The sequence below is a fragment of the Jaculus jaculus genome, chromosome 11 (assembly GCF_020740685.1).
Source record: "Jaculus jaculus isolate mJacJac1 chromosome 11, mJacJac1.mat.Y.cur, whole genome shotgun sequence".
NCBI classification, from domain to species: domain Eukaryota; kingdom Metazoa; phylum Chordata; class Mammalia; order Rodentia; family Dipodidae; genus Jaculus; species Jaculus jaculus.
The window spans coordinates 110,543,699-110,561,453 of NC_059112.1; the positions used below are offsets into that span (position 1 = coordinate 110,543,699).

Genomic DNA, 17,755 nt, shown 5'->3' on the forward strand with positions numbered 1-17,755 from the left:
CTTTAGTCGGTGTGGTGGCACACACCTATAATACCAATATTAGCGGGTTAGGGCAGAAGGCCAGCTTCTGTAGAGAGAAGCTGTCTAAAACAAAACAAAACAAACCAACAAAAAAACCTTCTGAACTAATTTGAAATGGCATCAAATAAGACATCTCTGTGTACATCTGTCTGAGTTTCAATGGGTATACGGGTTGGTTTTTATGTGACCATGGGAAGGAGACTGAAGTTCATCAGAGCCAGGAGACTGAAAAATGATTCTGGGGAGAGTAAGGAAACTGGGACCATGTCTAATCTCCATGACTCCAGCCTCAACGTTGTAGGCGATCTGAAAGCAGAACTGGAGCCCTTCTCCTCCAGGCAGCGCCCTGGCCTAGCCTGGTAGTCCTCTGAATAGCGTTGTGGGGAGCGTGGGGAGAGTTGAGGCCTACACCCCATCTGAAGAACAAAAAAAAGTTTATGAAGAATGAAAGTGAAGGAAAGGAAAAAGATATTCTGGGCCACTGTTTATTTGAAGCAAGCTGCACTTGATAGAATTCAAGACAGTTCGGGGAATACGTCATTTTAGTCTTGTCTCGTTTCACTTTTCTGTGCTGCATTCCTTTTTGTTTCCTTCTCTCTTGATACTGCTGCCATCTTTGGAATTCCACTTGTCTTTTTTTTTTAATATTTCATTTTTATTTAGTTAGTGATTTGACAGAGAGAGAGAGAGAGAGAGAGAGAGGGAGGGAGAGAATGGGTGCACCAGAGCCTCCAGCCACTGCAAACAAACTCCAGGCACATAAGCTACCCTGTGCATCTGGTTTACGTGGGTCCTGGGGAATCGAATCTGGGTCCTTTGGCTTTGCAGGCCAGCGCCTTAACCATTAAACCATTCCTCCAGCCCCCCTCCCTTTTTTTTTTCTTTTCTTTTGAGAAAGAGCGATAAAGAGGCAGAGAGAGAGAATGGGCACACCAGGACCTTCAGCCTGCGGCGATCGAACTCAGCCCAGCTTGTCTTTCTTCTGTGCAGCACTTACGTCTTGTTGCTGGGACAAAACACCGATCCAAAGCAGCTTATAAAAGGAAAGGGGCTTATTTCCAGGGTACAGTTTGGATGGGACGCCTCGTGGCTGGGGAAGCACGGCAGAACAGCCATCCGGGCACCACATCTTGTCACATCAGCTGTGAGGAAGCAGCCAGAGTGAGTCTGGCAAGTGGGCCAGGCTATAAAACCCTAAGACCTGCCCCTAGTGACACACTTTCTCCAGAGAGACTCTGCCTCCAAAAGGCTCCTCCAGCTAGGGATTAAAATGGGGCTTAATCACCAATTCTTGACTATGGGGACATTTACATTCAAACCTCCACACTGTGGTTTGGGTTCTCGTCATGCATCTCAGATCTTTCTTGGCTTACATCTTGTTTTGCTAGACAGAGCAGGGCTGCAGAGGTGGCCCAACAGTTGCCTGTGAAGCCTAAGGACCCTGGTTCAAGACTCAATTCTCCAGGACCCACGTAAGCCAGATGTACAAGGTGGTGCATGCATCTGGAATTCGTTTGCAGTGGCTGGAGGCCCTGGTGTGCACATTCTCTCTCTCTCTCTCTCTCTCTCTCTCTCTCTCTCTCTCTCCCCCTCTCCCTCTCCCTCTTTATCTCTCTGTCACTCTCAGATAAATAAATAAAAATAAACAATTTTTTTTAAAAAAGTACAGTGGCAGAGGGCATGATGGTGCCAGGCTCCTTAGTCACAATGTTCCAAGGTCAACTGATTGCCCTCTAGACTCAAGCATGACGATCTTCTGGAATCTCCCTTTGCCATCATGGTAAGGACTCCTTTTCTAATTTGTCTGCTTTCTACAGCCTACGTTCTTGGTTCATTCCTTTGACTGGAGACTTCCGATGGCTTCCAAGAGTAGTGCATGGGGTGGAGGTTAAGTTTTAAGGGCTTTCGTGCATGGAAATGTCTCTATTTCTCCCTAACAGTTGCCTGAGAGACAGACATTGTTGTTTCTCACTCACCAACACCTTTCCTTCCTCTGCTCTGTTAGGAAGTCCTGTCCTGTGGCCACCTGGGCCAATCACAAGGAAGGAATCAAGCTCAACCAGTAATGTCCTGCCCTGGGGTTATCCACATCAGTGGGGTGTGAGGAAGACTTGGACCTCTAAGTTGGAATGCCTTGAGGAAGGAACTCTAGCTGACATCCATGGTCCTGAGTTGGGACACCATCACAGAGAGCTTATAGGAACCCCAAAAAGAAACAGTGACCCTGGGATGAGGTCAGCCCCACTCTGGGTCCTACAGCTCTATTTTCAACTGGAGCACCCCCAGAGGACCCCAGGAACCCCACCTTGACCACCTGTCATATCACTGAGTCTAGGCACACATACGCAAATATGTCAAACACTCATGTAAAAAAATATATATGTATAAACAAATAAAGTAAATCTGCCCAGGACACACTGACAAAAGAGTAAGTTCCATGCCCACCTGCTGACCCATTTCCCTCGGTGTTGCCTAATAGCATTCCTCCAGGCCGTGCTATTCACCCCATGGACAACCGGCATCTTTCTGCTGTGGTTTTGATTTGCATTCATTTAATTACTGAGGCTAAACATTTCCCAGCAAGTCCATTAGCCAAATGAGTTTCCTCTTTGGCAACTTGTCTGTGCCCTTCACCCACTTCATCTTGAAGATTTAGGGTTTTTCTGATAAATTTCTTTGAGCACCTTAGGCAATAATGGTGTCGTTATTTGGCCATATTTCCTGCAACTATTTTTTGGTTTTTCCAGGTAGAGTCTCTCTCTAGTCTAGGCTGACCTGGAATTCACTATGTAGTCTCAGGGTGGCCTTGAACTCATGGAGATCCTCCTACCTCTGCCTCCTGAGTGCTGGGTTTAAAGGCATGTGCCTCCACACCCAGCTCATGCAACGGTTTTTCTTATGGTTTGCTTTTCTATTTGTAACTAATGTTGCTTATGTTTTAAACTTGTGGCCCATGGCTCTTTTTCTTTGTAAAACAGTGACTTCTAAACTTAGAAAGTACTCCAGAGAGGGCTGGAGACATGGCTCTGTTGTTAAAGGCTCTTTCTTGCAAAGCCGGATGGCCTGGGTTCAATTAATCCCTCAATACCCACATAATGCCAGATGTACAAAGTGGCACATGATTCTGGAGTTCATTTACAGTGGCTGGAGGCTCTAGCATGCCCATTCTTTCAATCTCTCTCTCTTTCTGTCTCGAATTGATAAACAATTTCTTTTTCGTTTTGTTTTTTTGAGGTAGGGTCTCACTCTAGCCCAGGCTAACCTGCAATTCACTTTGTACTCTCAAGGTAGCCTTGAACTCACAGCCATCTTCCTACTTCTGCCTCCCAAGTGAATAATATTTTCAAAAAAAAAATAGTGCTTCAGAGAATTCTTTTATCTGTGTGTGTGTGTGTGTGTGTGTGTGAGAGAGAGAGAGAGAGAGAGAGAAAGAGAGAGAGAGATTAGAGTATATGGTGGTGCACATGCATGGGCCCCATGCATATGCAATACAGAAATCAGAGGAAAAAAATCAGTTAACCTCTTTTTAAAAATATCTCTGTGTGTGTGTGTTCAAGGTAGGGTCTCACTCTAGCCCAGGCTGACCTGGAATTCACTATGTAGTCTCAGGATGGCCTTGAACTCATGGCGATCCTCCTACCTCTGCCTCCCAAGTGCTGGGATTAAAGGTGTGCACCATCACACCTGGCTAAAATATCGTTTTTATTTATTTATTTGAAAGAGACAAAGAGGCAGAGAGAATGGACGTGTCAGAGCCTCCAGGCACTGCAAATGAACTCCAGATGTGTGCGCCACCTTGTGCACCTGGCTAATGTGGGTCCTGGGGAATTGAACTTGGGTCCTTTAGTTTTACAGACAAACACCTTTGCCACCAAGCCATCTCTCCAAGCCCCTAACATCAGGTATCGTCTTATTGCTCATTCCCTCATCCATGAATTTCCTTGGGACAAGGCTTTCTCTCTCAACCCAGGCCTGCTGTCTGCCAGTGAGCCCCGGAAATTCTCCCTTGTTGCCCGCTGGCCACAGACCGGCGTTCCAGTTAGAAGTGGTCACGTCCAGCTTTGTACATGGGTTCTGGGGACTTGAACTTGGTAGCCTCGGGCCAGCGAGCCTGTCATTCTTAAGTAGCAAGCACTTTTTTCTTTTTTCTTTCCTTTCTTTCTTTTTTTTTTTTTGAGGTGGGGGCTCACTCTAGCACAGGCTAACCTGCAATTCACTTTGTAGTCTCAGAATAGCCACAGGGTACACAGCCATCTCCCCATCCCCAAGAATTTTGTCTTAGAAGAGATGTGTTTGGAATCTTTCTGGATCTTTCTCCATTCATTTGGTGGTCAGGAGTCCGGCTCTCTGCTGTTGCCACAGCCTTACCCTGCTGTCTGTTCTCTGGCTCGGTTCTAGCAGGTTCCAGCCCAAGGGCATCTAGCTGAAGCCCAGTGTGGCTGACGCTCTGATCGTGAAGGGACGGTGCCTTGGGACTTAGGAGGGCAGCTGCCTCGGGCCCTGCGCCTTGATTTCTACTGCTCACCTGTCCTGAAGACTGAGTTGTCCTGAGAAGTGGAAGGAAAGGGGCACGGAGGAGGGGCTCAGGAGGGGCCCTTGGCGGCAAAGGCCCTGAAGCTCCCTTCCCAGTGGCCTGAACTGATATGGCTGGGTGTCTGATGAGTGGTCACCCAACTGTTCTGACAGACTTTCTACAGTTGATAATTAGACCTTTTGCTCACTTACGTCTCCAGGCTGCAGGGAGAGTCTTGTTCACCCGTTTCCTAAAATGATTGGGCACCATTATGCTCCCTAAAACACATGAATGAATGAATGAAGGAATGAAGGAAAGAACAAGTCTGAATCACCTTCTTTCTTTCTCCAGTACCAGGGAAGCCCCATACCTCCTCACCCCTAAAGACAGCTGGAGAGGAGGCAGCACAGGGGCAAGTCCTGAATTGGGGTGACGTGGCCCTGTCTTGAGGTGGCAAGGGACCGTTAGTACCAAGGCGGGGACCCTGGAGTGTGGGGTGCTGGCTAGGGACCGTGCAGGAGCTGAAGTCACCAGAGCCCACCAGAGCACCGCATTGCGTGGGCCAGCCAGGGAAGCCCAGGGACACTGTGCTGCCCTGCGCCAGTGGGGAAACTGAGGCAGGGATGGCTCATTGTCCAGCAGGCCTGCTCCAAGTCTGCCACGCGACATTCAGGGACTGGTCCCTCACCCCATCTGGTGATCCTGCGGGAGTGGCCGCCTGAACCCTGAATCTGGCTCTGACGTCAGCCCTGTGTCCCAAATAACTCCCTCCCAGGGCCACTTCCGCCAAGGCCGCACATTCTGGTGCCCAGAGGACGCGCCCAGGGCAGGGACCAGATGGCCTCCCTGCGGGTCACCATGCTGCCTTCCCAGAACAGCTTCTGTCCCGCCCAGCAGGGGCGGCTCCTGGTCGTTGGGGTTTCTGGGGTGAGGGGTTTCCAGGAGTGTGGGAGGGGAGAAGTGTTGGGGCCAGCTGGGGTTCCCATCCCACGCCCTCCTCCCCACTATTCACTGTTGTACAAAACCCCATGATGTTGGCATTTAAGCGTTCACACCCCCCCCCTTCAGACTACAAGCCCCCAACTTGGGTCACAGAAGCTGGGCACATGTAGGACCCCAGTAAGTATCAAACAAGTGAAGAAACAAATGACTGACGAATGAATGAATGAATGAATGAATGAATGAATGAATCAAAAGGTCAGCTCAGGCAGGACAGGTGGAGAGCATCTGTAGATAGCTCATATGGGGGGTGTCAGACAAGGCTGGAACCTTGGCACCAGCAACCTGGGGTGTACAAGATGAAACCCTTAGGGTTCAGGGCCGGGTCACGGAGGAGCTAAGGTTCTGGGTTCTGGGGTGCCTCCTACTTGCTAGAGAGGAGCTGGACAGGCTGGGCGGACAGGTTGGGTAGCATAGCTGAGCAGACACTCACCTCCAGCATAAAACCCTTCTTCATGGAGTCTGCACCTCGCTAGGGAGCAGCGCCCGCCACTGCTGACCCGGGCCCAGCCCTCCAGGCTGGGGAACATGAAGCCGGCCCTGACCCCTGTGCTGCTGCTGCTGCTGCTGCTGAGGTTTGGTAAGTCCCTGGCCGGGGCCAGAAGTCCCTCTACCACCTCTCTGGAGAGACCTCCCTGCCCTGCTTGGCTCTCACTGAGCCCCCAGTCCCTGGGGCTGAATGGAGGGCCTTCCCTCCTAAGCCAGTGATGGGATTCCCAGGACAGGGCATGAGGCTCCGCGGGCTACCTGCAGGATGGGGAGTGTGCACACGGGCCTGAAGGCCTCCTGGGCAGTGACCTGGCTGGACTCATGGTTTGCCACTCTGGGCTCAGGGCTCCCCTGGTAGCCTCTTTCCACCGCCCCCCCCCCAGATGAGGTGACTGGACCCCCACATCTTCAGGATGGCCTTCAAGTCCCTAAGCTTCCAAGGGCTGGGCTGTAGGGAAGAGATGGAGTTGCCCCTGAGCCTAGGCGCCCCATAGGCTGCTGGAGGCTCGGGACAGAGTGAAGTGACAAGGGTTCTCAGGCTTGTAAAGGGTCCCCGGCTGTGGACAGAAGTACACACAATGTACGGCCCATCCTGTGCCTGTGCCGGGGTCAGCAGGTTCTAGCCAGGAGCCCCACCTACCAGTTCCCTCCCTGTGAGACAGGTCCATCCCTACCAGGGAAACGCTTCCACATTCCTGGGCCCGCCTGGCCAGCCCATCAGCCGCCACTTCCCTGTCCTCAGCTCACCTCCCCAGGCTGGGCCCAGTCACCCTGGACCACAGTTCAACCAGGCCTTTAGGGTTCCTTGTTCTCAGGGCTAGGAGGACATGAGTGGGCATCTCTGTGGGGAGACCTCCACCCAGCCACGTGGCCAGCTCCCCTCCTGGATCTCCTGCAGAAAGGCGATAGCGTTAAGAGCTCAGCTCCACGGATGTAATACCGTGGTGGCTCTTGGGGATTGAGCAAGTGGGGTCATTGCCAAAGCGGAGATGGTAGTCTGCCCTTGCCTCACAAACAGCCATGACCTGAGGCCGGACCCCTGGCTGGCATGCTTACCCTAGCCTAGGGTAGCCACTAGTACCCCACCAGGCCTCTGCCTGGTTTCTCCTAGCTCCGTAGGTTCCATCCCCTGTCACCAGCTGCAGCAGCATCAGCGTCCAGGGACCCAGGATGGAGGAAGGCTGACACCCTGTTTCTACTGCTCACCTGTCCCGAAGACTGAGTTGTCCTGAGAAGTGACACCCTGTTTGTGTCATCCACCCCTGACAGGATACCCACCCAGAAGAGCCCAGCTCCCCACAGCCACACCGTCTCTCCACACATTCCCTGTGCTCAGGTTCCTAGACACAGGTTTTGACTTTGTAGAACTCCTGGGCCTGAGCCCAGCTGAGGTGGCCAGAGAAAGGAGGGAGCGCTCAGGAGGAGAGGGAGGGCGACCAGGCCGGGCAGGGACGCCCCAGGGGCAGGGTCCGGCGCTGGAATCCAGCCAACCCGTGTTCTACCGCAATAGTGGGTGGGGGGATGCTCCAGGTCCACGTTTGCGTTTCATGTTATTATTTCAGGATCTTGCTATATAACTCTGGCAGGCTTTTGTGCTCATTCTGTAGGCCTCCAACTCAAGGCAGTTCTGCCTCGGCCTCCCGAGGGCCGCAGTGGGATGGGAGGGTGAGCGCCGCAACCAGCGCGTTTGCGTTTAAAGGGGCACTTTGGGAAGCGCGGTTCGTGATTTCTACTCTTTTGTAAATTTCATTTTATCTATTTGAGAGAGAGATAGAAAGAAGGAGTGGGGCTGGAGAGATGGCTTAGCGGTTAAAGCTCATGCCTGCGAAGCCTAAGGACCCCCGTTCGATTCTCCAGGTCCCATGTTAGCCAGATGCACAAGGTGGTGCACGTGTCTGGAGTTCGTTTGCAGTGGCTGGAGGCCCTGGTGCGCCCATTCTCTCTCCCTCTCCCTCCCTCCCTCTCTCTCTCTCTCTCTCTCTCTTCTTCTCCCTGTCTCTAATAAGTAAATAAAAATAAAATCTTCAAAAAATTTTTGCAAAAAGAAACAAGGGGGCAAGACAGAGAATGGGCACACCAGGGCCTCCAGCCACTGCAGACGAACTCCAGATGCATGTGCAACCTTGTGCATTTGGCTTACGTGGGTCCTGGGGACTAAACTTGGGTCCTCTGGCTTTGCAGGCAAAAGCCTTAACCGCTAAGCCATCTATCTCTCCAGCCCAAGTGCAGTTAATGAATAGGAAATCCTAGGTGGACTTCCTCTTTCCCAGCGCGGGCACACTTGCCCCCTACTTCCACTTGGCACCCCTGCTTCGAGAACCACTGAGTCCTGTCCTGCCTCGTCCTGTTGCCCTGTCCAAGCTGTGACCCCCAGCCATCATCAACCCCATGTTTCCCAATCTTGCCGCTCCCCATGGCAGTGAGGACAGTGTAACCAGGAGCACACAGGAAAGATGCCTGGATGGCCAAGCCACACGCTCACTGCAGGAGCCTCTGTCTCTGCCTCCCTGCAGGAGGCTGAGCCTGCTTTTCATGCAGGTGCTGAGGATCCAAACTGCTTTAACCCACTGAGCCATCTCCCCAGTCCTCTGGGTTAGTTTTCTTTTCTGGCCCAGTCAGTAGCAGGTGGCCCTCTTTCTGGGTCGCTAAAGTCGCTTGGGGCCTAGAGGAACTGTGGCTGCCAAGGTGTGGAGACCTGGCCTTGCTGAACCCCCACAGCACTGACTGTGGACAGACAAGTGGGAGAATGCAACGTAAGGTCTGGGGTTGCCTGGGCTGGGGTCCAAGGCTTGGGTGGGACTTCTGGGGCCGGATCAAAAGTCGAGCAATGGGTGTGGGGCGATGAGATCTGGGTGATGGGCCCCACTCCCGATGCCCTCCGACTCACCCTACCCTTTTCTCTGGCTGTCTCCTTGCTTTGGGAGTTGGTTGTCCAGCAAGGGATTGTGCATAGTGAGGGGTCGGTCCTTGAGAACATGGACTGTTAGGACCAACTCTACTGTCCCGAGAGCACAGAGCAGCCTGTGGGTGGGCTGGGCCCGAGGGTCAGGACGGCAGGTGGACTTGGATAGAACTTGAGAGACTTGCTTAGTCCGGAAAAGGCCAAGAAAGCACCGGATCTCTGATCTTTGGTCACAGCTTCTGGGGCTCGCTCTGCTCTCCAGCTCTGAGATGCTAGGGGGTAGTTGGAGGGAGAGAGGGAGGGAGGAGAGACCCACATCTCCAAGGCTTGAGGCCCATCTCTGACCCCTGCAACTTTCTGATAAGAAAGGGGTACAGCACAGAGGTAGAGATCCCGGTGGGGAGTAGAAGGGAGACAGCTGACTCCAAGCAGAGAAAGTCAAGCCACAGGGTCACCACACTCATGTGGTCATCTCCCCAGGTGGTCCTCAGAGAGCAAGGCCCTGTGATGAGGCAGGTGAACTTGGGGAGAGTGGGCGTTGGCTTTGGTACAATTGTCTAATGAGCTCTTTTCTCACTTCCAGGGACACAAGGAGCCAAGGTTCAGAGAAGTAAGTGGGCTTGACTGAGCTGAGGATTGGCTGGGGACCCGCACATAATCATGTGTGTGTACATGCACACGCGTGTACACACACACACACATACATATGGAATGAGAACAGAAGGAATGCACAGGGCAGCAAGGAATCCAGGCAGGAAAAGAGGCTTATCAGATTTTGAGTTTAAAGGGGAGTAGAAGGGGTCTCCCACACAGCATGATGGGGACAGTGAGAGTGTCAGCAAAACACAGGGCAAAGTGCCAGGACAAATCTGATGCTTGCCCTGCTGTATGGTGACTGCTGCCCTGGGTGGCCACTCCTGTGGAAGACATGACACACAGCCATCTTTCAGGAAGCCCTGTGTATCAGGCTCTGGGATGACTTTTCCTTGATAGCTCAGTTTCCCTGATCTCAAAAGTCAGATCTTGCTGGGAGTGGTGGTGCACGCCTTTAATCCCAACACTAGGAAGGCACAGGTAGGTGGATCACTGGGAGTTCCAGGACAGCCTGGACTAGAATGAGGCCCTACCTCAATAAATAAATAAATAGATAGGAAGAAAAGAAAAGAAAGAAAGAGTCAGGTCTAGAGCCAGATGTGGTGGTGCATGCCTTTAATCCCAAGCAGAGGTAGGAGGATCACCATGAGTTCAAGGCCACCCTGAGACTACATAGTGACTTCCAGGTCAGCCTGGACTAGAGTGAGACACTACCTTGAAAAACCAAAAAATAAAAATAAATAAAGAGTCAGACCTTATCACCTTGAAATAGGTGAGGGAACTGAGGCTCAGCAGGGCAGAGCTTTGGAGGCTTGGCCTGTATCAAAGGCCAACCAAGTTTGGGCCTCTGATCTAAGGTGCCAAGCAGGTCAGGGGCTAGACAGGCCAGGACTTGAACAGAAAGAGTGGAAGGTCGCCTACGGGACTGGAGCTGGAATCGGGGTATGTACCACTCCCAGTGAGTCCCTCCATGTCCCCCCAGCTTGTGGGCGCCCAAGGATGCTCAACCGGATGGTGGGAGGGCAGGACGCATTGGCAGGCGAGTGGCCCTGGCAGGTCAGCATCCAGCGCAATGGAAGCCACTTCTGTGGGGGAAGTCTCATCACAAGTCGATGGGTCCTCACCGCAGCGCACTGCTTCTCCAAGTGAGTGGTCTTGATCCTTCCTTCCTTCCTTCCTTCCTGCGTCCTCCCGCGCACAGCCCAGGTGGGACTGAGGTCCCCGGCCAAACTGGTTCAGCACCAGGGACAGCACCAGAGATGTCCTAGGGCCCACACCTAACTTTCAACTACAACCACTGCCCTGGCTCGTGATCCACCAGGTGGCCGCAGTGACACCTGGTACTCCATCCCTACAAATTCTACAGGCTCTTCCACTGCCAGAACCACAAGGACCTGCTCCTCTCCTCACTCCACCTAAGGGTGCCTACGACACCCTTGAGAAAGGGACTGCCCAACCTGCACACTCATGTTTTGAGCCACCTGGCCCCAGACCTTCCAGGGGCTCCCAAAATAGTACCTTTTTCCTCACCTCGGCACTGCAAGTTTTCTAAAACTTGAACTCAGAGGACAGGTAGTCTGTCTGGGGCTGGGACAAGGTGGGGTCTCACTGTGCCCCATGGGTGTGTGATCATCTCCACCTTACAGATGAGGAAACAAGGGTCACAGAGGATGCATTAGTACACTTGCCCAAAGTTATCTCGTGGCTAGGGAAAGCTGAGAATTAAACGTGAGTGTTTTTGTTGTTTGTTTGTTTTTGTTTGTTTTTTTGTGCTCCTTCACCCTTGCTGGGTGATCCCTGGGTATAACATTTTTTTTAAAGATTTATTTTTATTTATTTATTAGAGACGGGGGGTGCACCAGGGCCTCTAGCTACTGCAAACGAACTCCAGACCATGTGCATCCGGTTTATGTGGGACATGAGAATCGAACCTGGGTCCTCAGACTTTGTAGGCATACATGCTAACTGCTAAGCCATCTCTCCAGCCCGGGATGACATTTTAAAGATGTGCAAAGGCATGTCGGGCACTGCTCTGGGCCAGAGGGGCAACCTACTTCCTATAGGTTCCCTTATCGGTGGGAGGGCGCTGCCCACATCGGTTCTCTGCTCTCTCTACCAGCACCTCAGAAACTTCCCTGTATGGAGTCCTGCTGGGGGCACGGCAGCTGCTGCAGCCGGGACCTCACGCGGTGTACACCCGTGTGAAGCGGGTGGAGAGCAACCCCCGGTACCAAGGCATGGCCTCCAGCGCCGATGTGGCCCTGGTGGAGCTGCAGACACCCGTGACCTTCACCAACCACATCCTCCCTGTGTGTGTGCCTGACCCCTCGGTCATCTTTGAGTCGGGCATGAACTGCTGGGTCACCGGCTGGGGTAGTCCCAGCGAACAAGGTGAGGGAACAGAGCCAGGGGAGGGGGGAGACATGCTTCAAGAAGCCCCGGGGCAGCTTGGGGGCCACTCAGAGCCAACAATCTTTTCTTGCTGCTGTTGGTATTCATGCCGATGTGTGTGCATGTGTGTGTGTGGGGGGGGGGGGCCTGGAAAAGACACTGCGGCTCTAGAAGGAAGAGTCCTGGAAACGATAGTGGAGGCAAAAAGGTCCGGCGTCGGAAAGGGGGACAGAAGGAACGAGGTCTCACCAAACTCTGGGACAGACAGTGCTGTGGTTTTCAATGATCTAGGGCTTCAGGGTCCTAAGATTACCCCCTGAGCTGTAGGCTACCTCGCCCCCTCCCTCACCCCAGACCGCCTGCCCAACCCGCGGATCCTGCAGAAACTCGCTGTGCCCATCATCGACACGCCCAAGTGCAACCTGCTGTACAGCAAAGACGCCGAGGCCGACCTCCAGCTCAAGACCATCAAGGACGACATGCTCTGCGCAGGCTACGCGGAGGGCAAGAAAGACGCCTGCAAGGTACGGCCAGGCAGGGCGGGAGTGTGAGATTCAGGCGAGGTCCCAGAAGCTGCATTTTCTTATTTCTTTTCTTTTCTCTCTCCTTCCTTCCTTCCTTTCTTTCATTTGTTCTTTTCCCCTAGGTAGGGTCTCACTCTAGCCCAGGCTGACCTGGAATTCACTATGTAGACTCTGGGTGGCCTCGAACTCATAGCTATCCACCTACCTCTGCCTCCCGAGTGCTGGGATTAAAGACATGCACTACCACGCCCTTCTTTCCTTCTCTCCCTTCTTTTCTTCCTTCCTTCCTTTCTTTTAAATATTTTACTTATTTACTGAAGACAGACAGGCACAGACAGACAGAGAATGGGCACACCAGGGCCTGCAGCCACTGCGAACGAATTCCAGACCCACGCACCACCTTGTGTGTCTGGCTTATGTGGGTAACTGGGGACTTGGACCTGAGTCCTTGCACTTCCCACTTAAGTGCCTTAACCGCTCGGCCACCTCTCCAGCCCTGCGTCTTCAGCATACACCCTGAGAGACAGGCATCCTGGAACACCACTGCGCTGCATGGCCTAGAGCATACCCTAGAGCAAGGACCAGAGGGCCGAGGACCAGGGCTGGCCCTGGTACCGTGAGCCCAGGGTGGGCTCTGACAGGGCCTCTGCTTCTCCACAGGGTGACTCGGGGGGCCCCTTAGTGTGCCTTGTGGACCAGTCATGGGTACAGGCCGGGGTGATCAGCTGGGGAGAGGGCTGTGCCCGCCGGAACCGCCCAGGTGTCTACATCCAGGTCACTTCCCACTACGACTGGATCCACCGAATCATCCCAGAACTGCAGTTCCAGGGCAGAGCCAGTGGCCAACAGCAGCGAATGGGGGGGAACTCCGCACCCTGCCTGGCCGCCCATGGGGTCATGCTGGCCCTTGTAGCACTGCTCACTGTCCTCTGAGCCCACCAGGGTGGAGCCCGACCAGTGTACATTTGTAAATACCTCTCCATCCCCCCATCCCTCACATGCCATTTTTATTTATGTTCGCCTCCAATAAAAAGTGTGCCACAGCCCACAATGGGGATTCTTGGCGGGGGGACCCAGAAGCTGATTTGGGAGAAGATTTGGAGGGCTAGGTCTCTGGCAGAATGAAGCCCTGGTAAGAATACCCAGGCTAAGGTGTCACTGGGTCCCATGGCTGTGGTGTCCATGACCCTCCCTGTCCCAGACCTCCTCACAGGTGTCTGACATCCCGCGCCCGTCTCACCGCACCCAAGGCCAGGGGCAGTGCGCCCAGTGAGACGCCTGCAGGACGCAGTGCTCCAGTAGGAGCCATGCGCGAGGTGGGAGGGGACAGACCCCTAATGGGAGGAGGGTTGTTCCCCACGTCCACTCTGCCCAGTACCACCGGGTTTCCCCTTCATCAGCACAGAAACGTGCATCCCCACAGCGTTCAAGGAGGCCCCACCCAGCACTTTGGGGCAACCTGTGCCTCACGTTCTTCCCCTCTTTCTGGAGCTTTCCACTGGCCTATCCTGTCGTCTCAACCTTCCCACTCAGATGCCGCAGCTACCCACACTGCAATGGGAGGGGCTGGACACGTGAAAACGTGCAGTCCCACTCGTGCGCACACACACGCGAGCGTGCACACACAGACACACCTGTTCTGCCCAGGGTGGAGGCGCAGGGACTGTTATCTATGGAACAGACACCCACTTAGCAATTGCTGCGGACCATCCTGGGGCACAGCAGGGACCAAACATGGGAAACTTCCCTCACAGCCGCCTCCCCACTGGCCACTCGGTGGCTTCTGCGGAGCACTCCTCCACATCAGGTGGGCGCCTGCTTGGTCCAGAAAGGGTTACTGGGCTGTGCTGGGTGGGGAGCAGGTGCGCTGGAGCCTCGCCAGGGTACAGAGCACACTGTTAGGAGTCCTGAGGACAACTGCAGAGCCATCATAGCCCACAGGGGCTGGCCTGAGGCCCACAGGTTGGGAGAGGCCCAGGGGACCTCACGTCCCACTCTGGGTTGAGCAGCCACCCCTTGGGGTACGGTGGAGAAGACTGGAGAGGAGCAAATGCATCCCCAAGTTCTCCCCAAGTAACAGCCCGGCCAAGCAAGGGGGAAAAGCTCATAAGGAAGAAGTCTGTGGGAGGCAAGAAGAAACACCAGAAACTAGTGGGAAAAAAAATTGTTTGTGAAATCCACAGCTCACACAGCTTAGTGTGGTGAGAGAAGGAAGTAGAAAGAAGCACACCAAGTTGTTGCGGGCTCCCCTGTACCGAGTGGGGTGCAGCTCCACTGTAAGGCCCTCCAGGTGGAGGTGTGGTACCCTGCTTTGCACAGCAGGGCTGCAGCCCCCTGACCTGCCACAGAAGAGGTGTGCACCAGAGTGGGACGGATGGACACACACACACACACACACACACACACACACACACACACACGGCCTACGGAAGCCCCAGGAGAGAAGGGGCGGGGCTGAGCTGAGACCCTTCGGGACCCGGGCTTTTATGTACAGTGGAGGGCCTGAGAGTAAAGTGACCCTATCCGATGCCAACGTTCAGACCCTCCGAGGGGATGGCAGGTGGGGGATGGCAGAAAGGGAGGCAGATGGGGGTCTCCCGGAAGCCCAGTGTCAACACTGTGGTTTGCCTTGAAAGCAGGGCTGTCTGAAAGTGCCAGGAGACCTGTTCCCACTCACGGAGGACAGCAAGCAGCTGACGCTGGTAGAGCCTAGGCTTCTCAAGGTGACAGCTCTGCACCCTTAGTCAGCGACATCAGCCAGGCAGGTGCTGCTCTGCCCCATGTGGCACGTTGGCAGCCTCCAGGTCTGGGCCCTGCAGAAAGCCCAGTTGCTGGAAGTGCCTCTCTCCTGTCCCACATGCTGGCTTCTTGGAGTCCAGGGCTGGGGCTTCGGACAGTGCCCTGTGTCAGGCTCCGGCCTCTCTAGACATCACGATGGGGCTGAGCCCTCCCTGCCAGCACCCGCCCATCTGGAGGGCCTGGCAACCTTCATCCTTTCCATCCTTCTGCTCAGACAGGACATGCTCCAGGCTGCCACCAAAGACAGCCACCTTGCTGAGGCCTGCTCCAACTGCCTGGCTCCGCCTGGCTGAGGGGGTGTGAAGCACGCTCAAGTCCTGCTCACCGCCAGGAAACCTTACACACCCAGGCTGTATTCACAGAGCCCTGAAAGCCCAGCCTTCTGCCCCTAGGCAGCAAACCCACTCCACATCCCAACTTGGGTGGCAGGACAGCTCTGGCTAATGCCCTGGATGGGCTCGCTGCACATCAGGACACAGGGCAGGCTAGGCTGGCGGTTTGGGCACAGCAGGCAGCTTGGAGCCAGCTGCAGGGAGAGTCCTCCGGGGCACTGGGGTGGGGCTTGTTTCCCTGAAGCCCGCAGGCTACAAGGAGTACCTGGTACTAACAGCCAAGTGGCACTTTTCCATGCATTAAGACACTACCAGTGCTGGGCTCGTTCATAAATACACAATTTTATTTGCTATTTTCAGGGGAAACTTAGGCATTAAACGGTAAGCTGATAAAATACAGATACCTAAAAAAGTATAAAAGTATAAATATCCCCTTAGAATAAATTTTAGTGAATTAAGTCTTAATATCATTAAATTAAAAAAAACAAACAAACCCACAAGCCTACCTAGTATGTCAAGGTTCTAAATCAAACAATGCTAAGTGTCCAGCAGCTCCATAGAGTATGCCCCCACAGCCAACAGCAGGGACCCACCCCCAAGGCTCTGCTGGGAGGACAGGGCCAGCTGTGGCTAAATCACCCTATAGAAAGATTTTTATGAACCATGTAAGCCAAACATTTAACAACGTACAAGAGATCTTAGAAAGGAGGAGGTAAATCCTAGATGCTGGAGAATGTAGTTAATCAGGTTACTGGCAGAGGAGAAGAGGGTCTAGGCAAGAAGGTTCCGGAAGCATTTGAAACCAAGTGTCAGAAACTCTGACCTGCATATGAGCAGTTTGCACAGCTCCTTTGGGAAGCCAGAGGCCAGATGCACAGAGCTAGCTTCCAGGGGCCGGGCCTGCAGACTGACACACCCCCATAACCAGCCCAGAACGGCCTGCTTCAAAGCTGCAGATGCAGTTTTTGCAGGAAACCTTAGATCTGATGCCATGTCAGGTGGGCAGAGCCCGTGCAAAATCTCAAACACTCCAGAAATGAGAAAGAACTGCATAGTTATACAAGGAAATGAGAGCCGGCGAGAAGGAGACGTGTGATGCGCTGTAAACATCCTGAATGTTCAACAGGACCCAGAGTCAGCTCCAGAAGCCAGGTGGACAGGCCTCCAGTCTCAGCTTCCATTCCAGGCGCGACAAAGGCACTGGTAGGTGCCAGCTCCCCCACGAGCCCGCAGGTGGGATGGATGAGGCAAAACCTCTACCTCCCGTTACAATTATTGAACAGAGCAATCCAAAACATAGCAACACTTTTAGGCATTTCTAAAGAGTATAAACATTGATTGGGTAGTCTATCCACACTTTAAAAAAGGGATACAAAGTCCTCTCACCTGGAAAATACAAACTGAGAAGCCTTGATGTCCATGGCCAAGCTGACAAGGCTAGAATAGGAACCAGGCCCAAAAGGGTCTGGCCTGGCCTGGAGCCGGTGCCTGGAAGTAGTGACGATGTGGAGGCTGCCTTTGTGGGGGGCCTAGGCCGAGGTCCAGAGAAATCAACCAAGCACACTGGGAGGCAGAGCAGCTCGCTGACCCGAGGACAAGGGTCTGGTGCTCAAGTAGTGACCAGTGGGCACCCAGGCCCCAAGCCACAGTACACTGGACACAGCTGCCCTTTCCTCCTGGCAAGGCCCAGGCTGCTTGTAGCAGACTATGTAGCACCAAGGACCCTGTCCTTCAAACTGTCTTCAGGACTACAAGGGCTGGTCGGCAACATCCTGCCGCAGTCCCACGCGGCACTCGGAAAGAACAGAGTGAGGCCACAGAGACTGCCCACCTGGCCCTGGCTGCCCCCCAAGGGGCCTGACAGCTGGGCCGTCTCTCACCACCCACCGCCGAGGCAGAAAGGGTCCACACCAAGCTCTCTAGAGAATGATCAAAAGCAGGTTTCTTCTCACAGCCACGCTTCCTGGACATGGCGGTTCGCTGTGTCTTGGGAAAAAGGAAATCATTTCTTCAGCTGTCAGTACTGTGCCTCACATCCTTGAGCCTCGTTCTTGCAAAATCTGGAACATATCAAATGCAGAGAATGAGCAGGTAGGTCCAGACCCGTGATCATGTTCTGGAGAGCACAGTCCAGACTTACCGCCTGGCTCTATGTGCTGGGCTCACAATCTCCCTGTGAAACAAGGTGCCC

At 53.7% G+C, this 17,755-nt stretch overlaps 2 protein-coding genes across 2 annotated transcripts in view; one reads left to right on the top strand and one right to left on the bottom strand.

Annotated features, from left to right (window-relative positions):
* Positions 1-285: 285 nt before the first annotated feature.
* Prss27 (serine protease 27) lies at positions 286-13,415 on the top strand. Its single transcript, XM_004651995.3, has 7 exons — positions 286-380; positions 6,010-6,113; positions 9,508-9,534; positions 10,501-10,663; positions 11,638-11,909; positions 12,264-12,433; positions 13,094-13,415. The coding sequence occupies exons 1-7, from the start codon at positions 286-288 to the stop codon at positions 13,364-13,366; spliced, it is 1,104 nt and encodes a 367-aa protein (XP_004652052.2). The 3' UTR covers positions 13,367-13,415.
* A 2,472-nt stretch (positions 13,416-15,887) lies between these two features.
* Kctd5 (potassium channel tetramerization domain containing 5) overlaps positions 15,888-17,755 on the bottom strand; it is a 28,695-nt gene continuing 26,827 nt past the window's right edge. Inside the window, exon 6 of the mRNA XM_004652202.2 lies at positions 15,888-17,624. Within this exon, the coding sequence (XP_004652259.1) occupies positions 17,595-17,624 (30 nt within the window). The 3' untranslated portion in view covers positions 15,888-17,594. The remainder of the gene's footprint in view (positions 17,625-17,755) is intronic.

Coding starts and splice junctions, on each gene's coding strand:
- Prss27 (XM_004651995.3), top strand. CDS start 286: ATGTCTAATCTCCATGACTCCAGCCTCAACGTTGTAGGCGATCTGAAA. Junction 9,535..10,500: donor AGGAGCCAAGGTTCAGAGAA/GTAAGTGGGCTT, acceptor ATGTCCCCCCAG/CTTGTGGGCGCCCAAGGATG. Junction 10,664..11,637: donor GCAGCGCACTGCTTCTCCAA/GTGAGTGGTCTT, acceptor TCTCTCTACCAG/CACCTCAGAAACTTCCCTGT.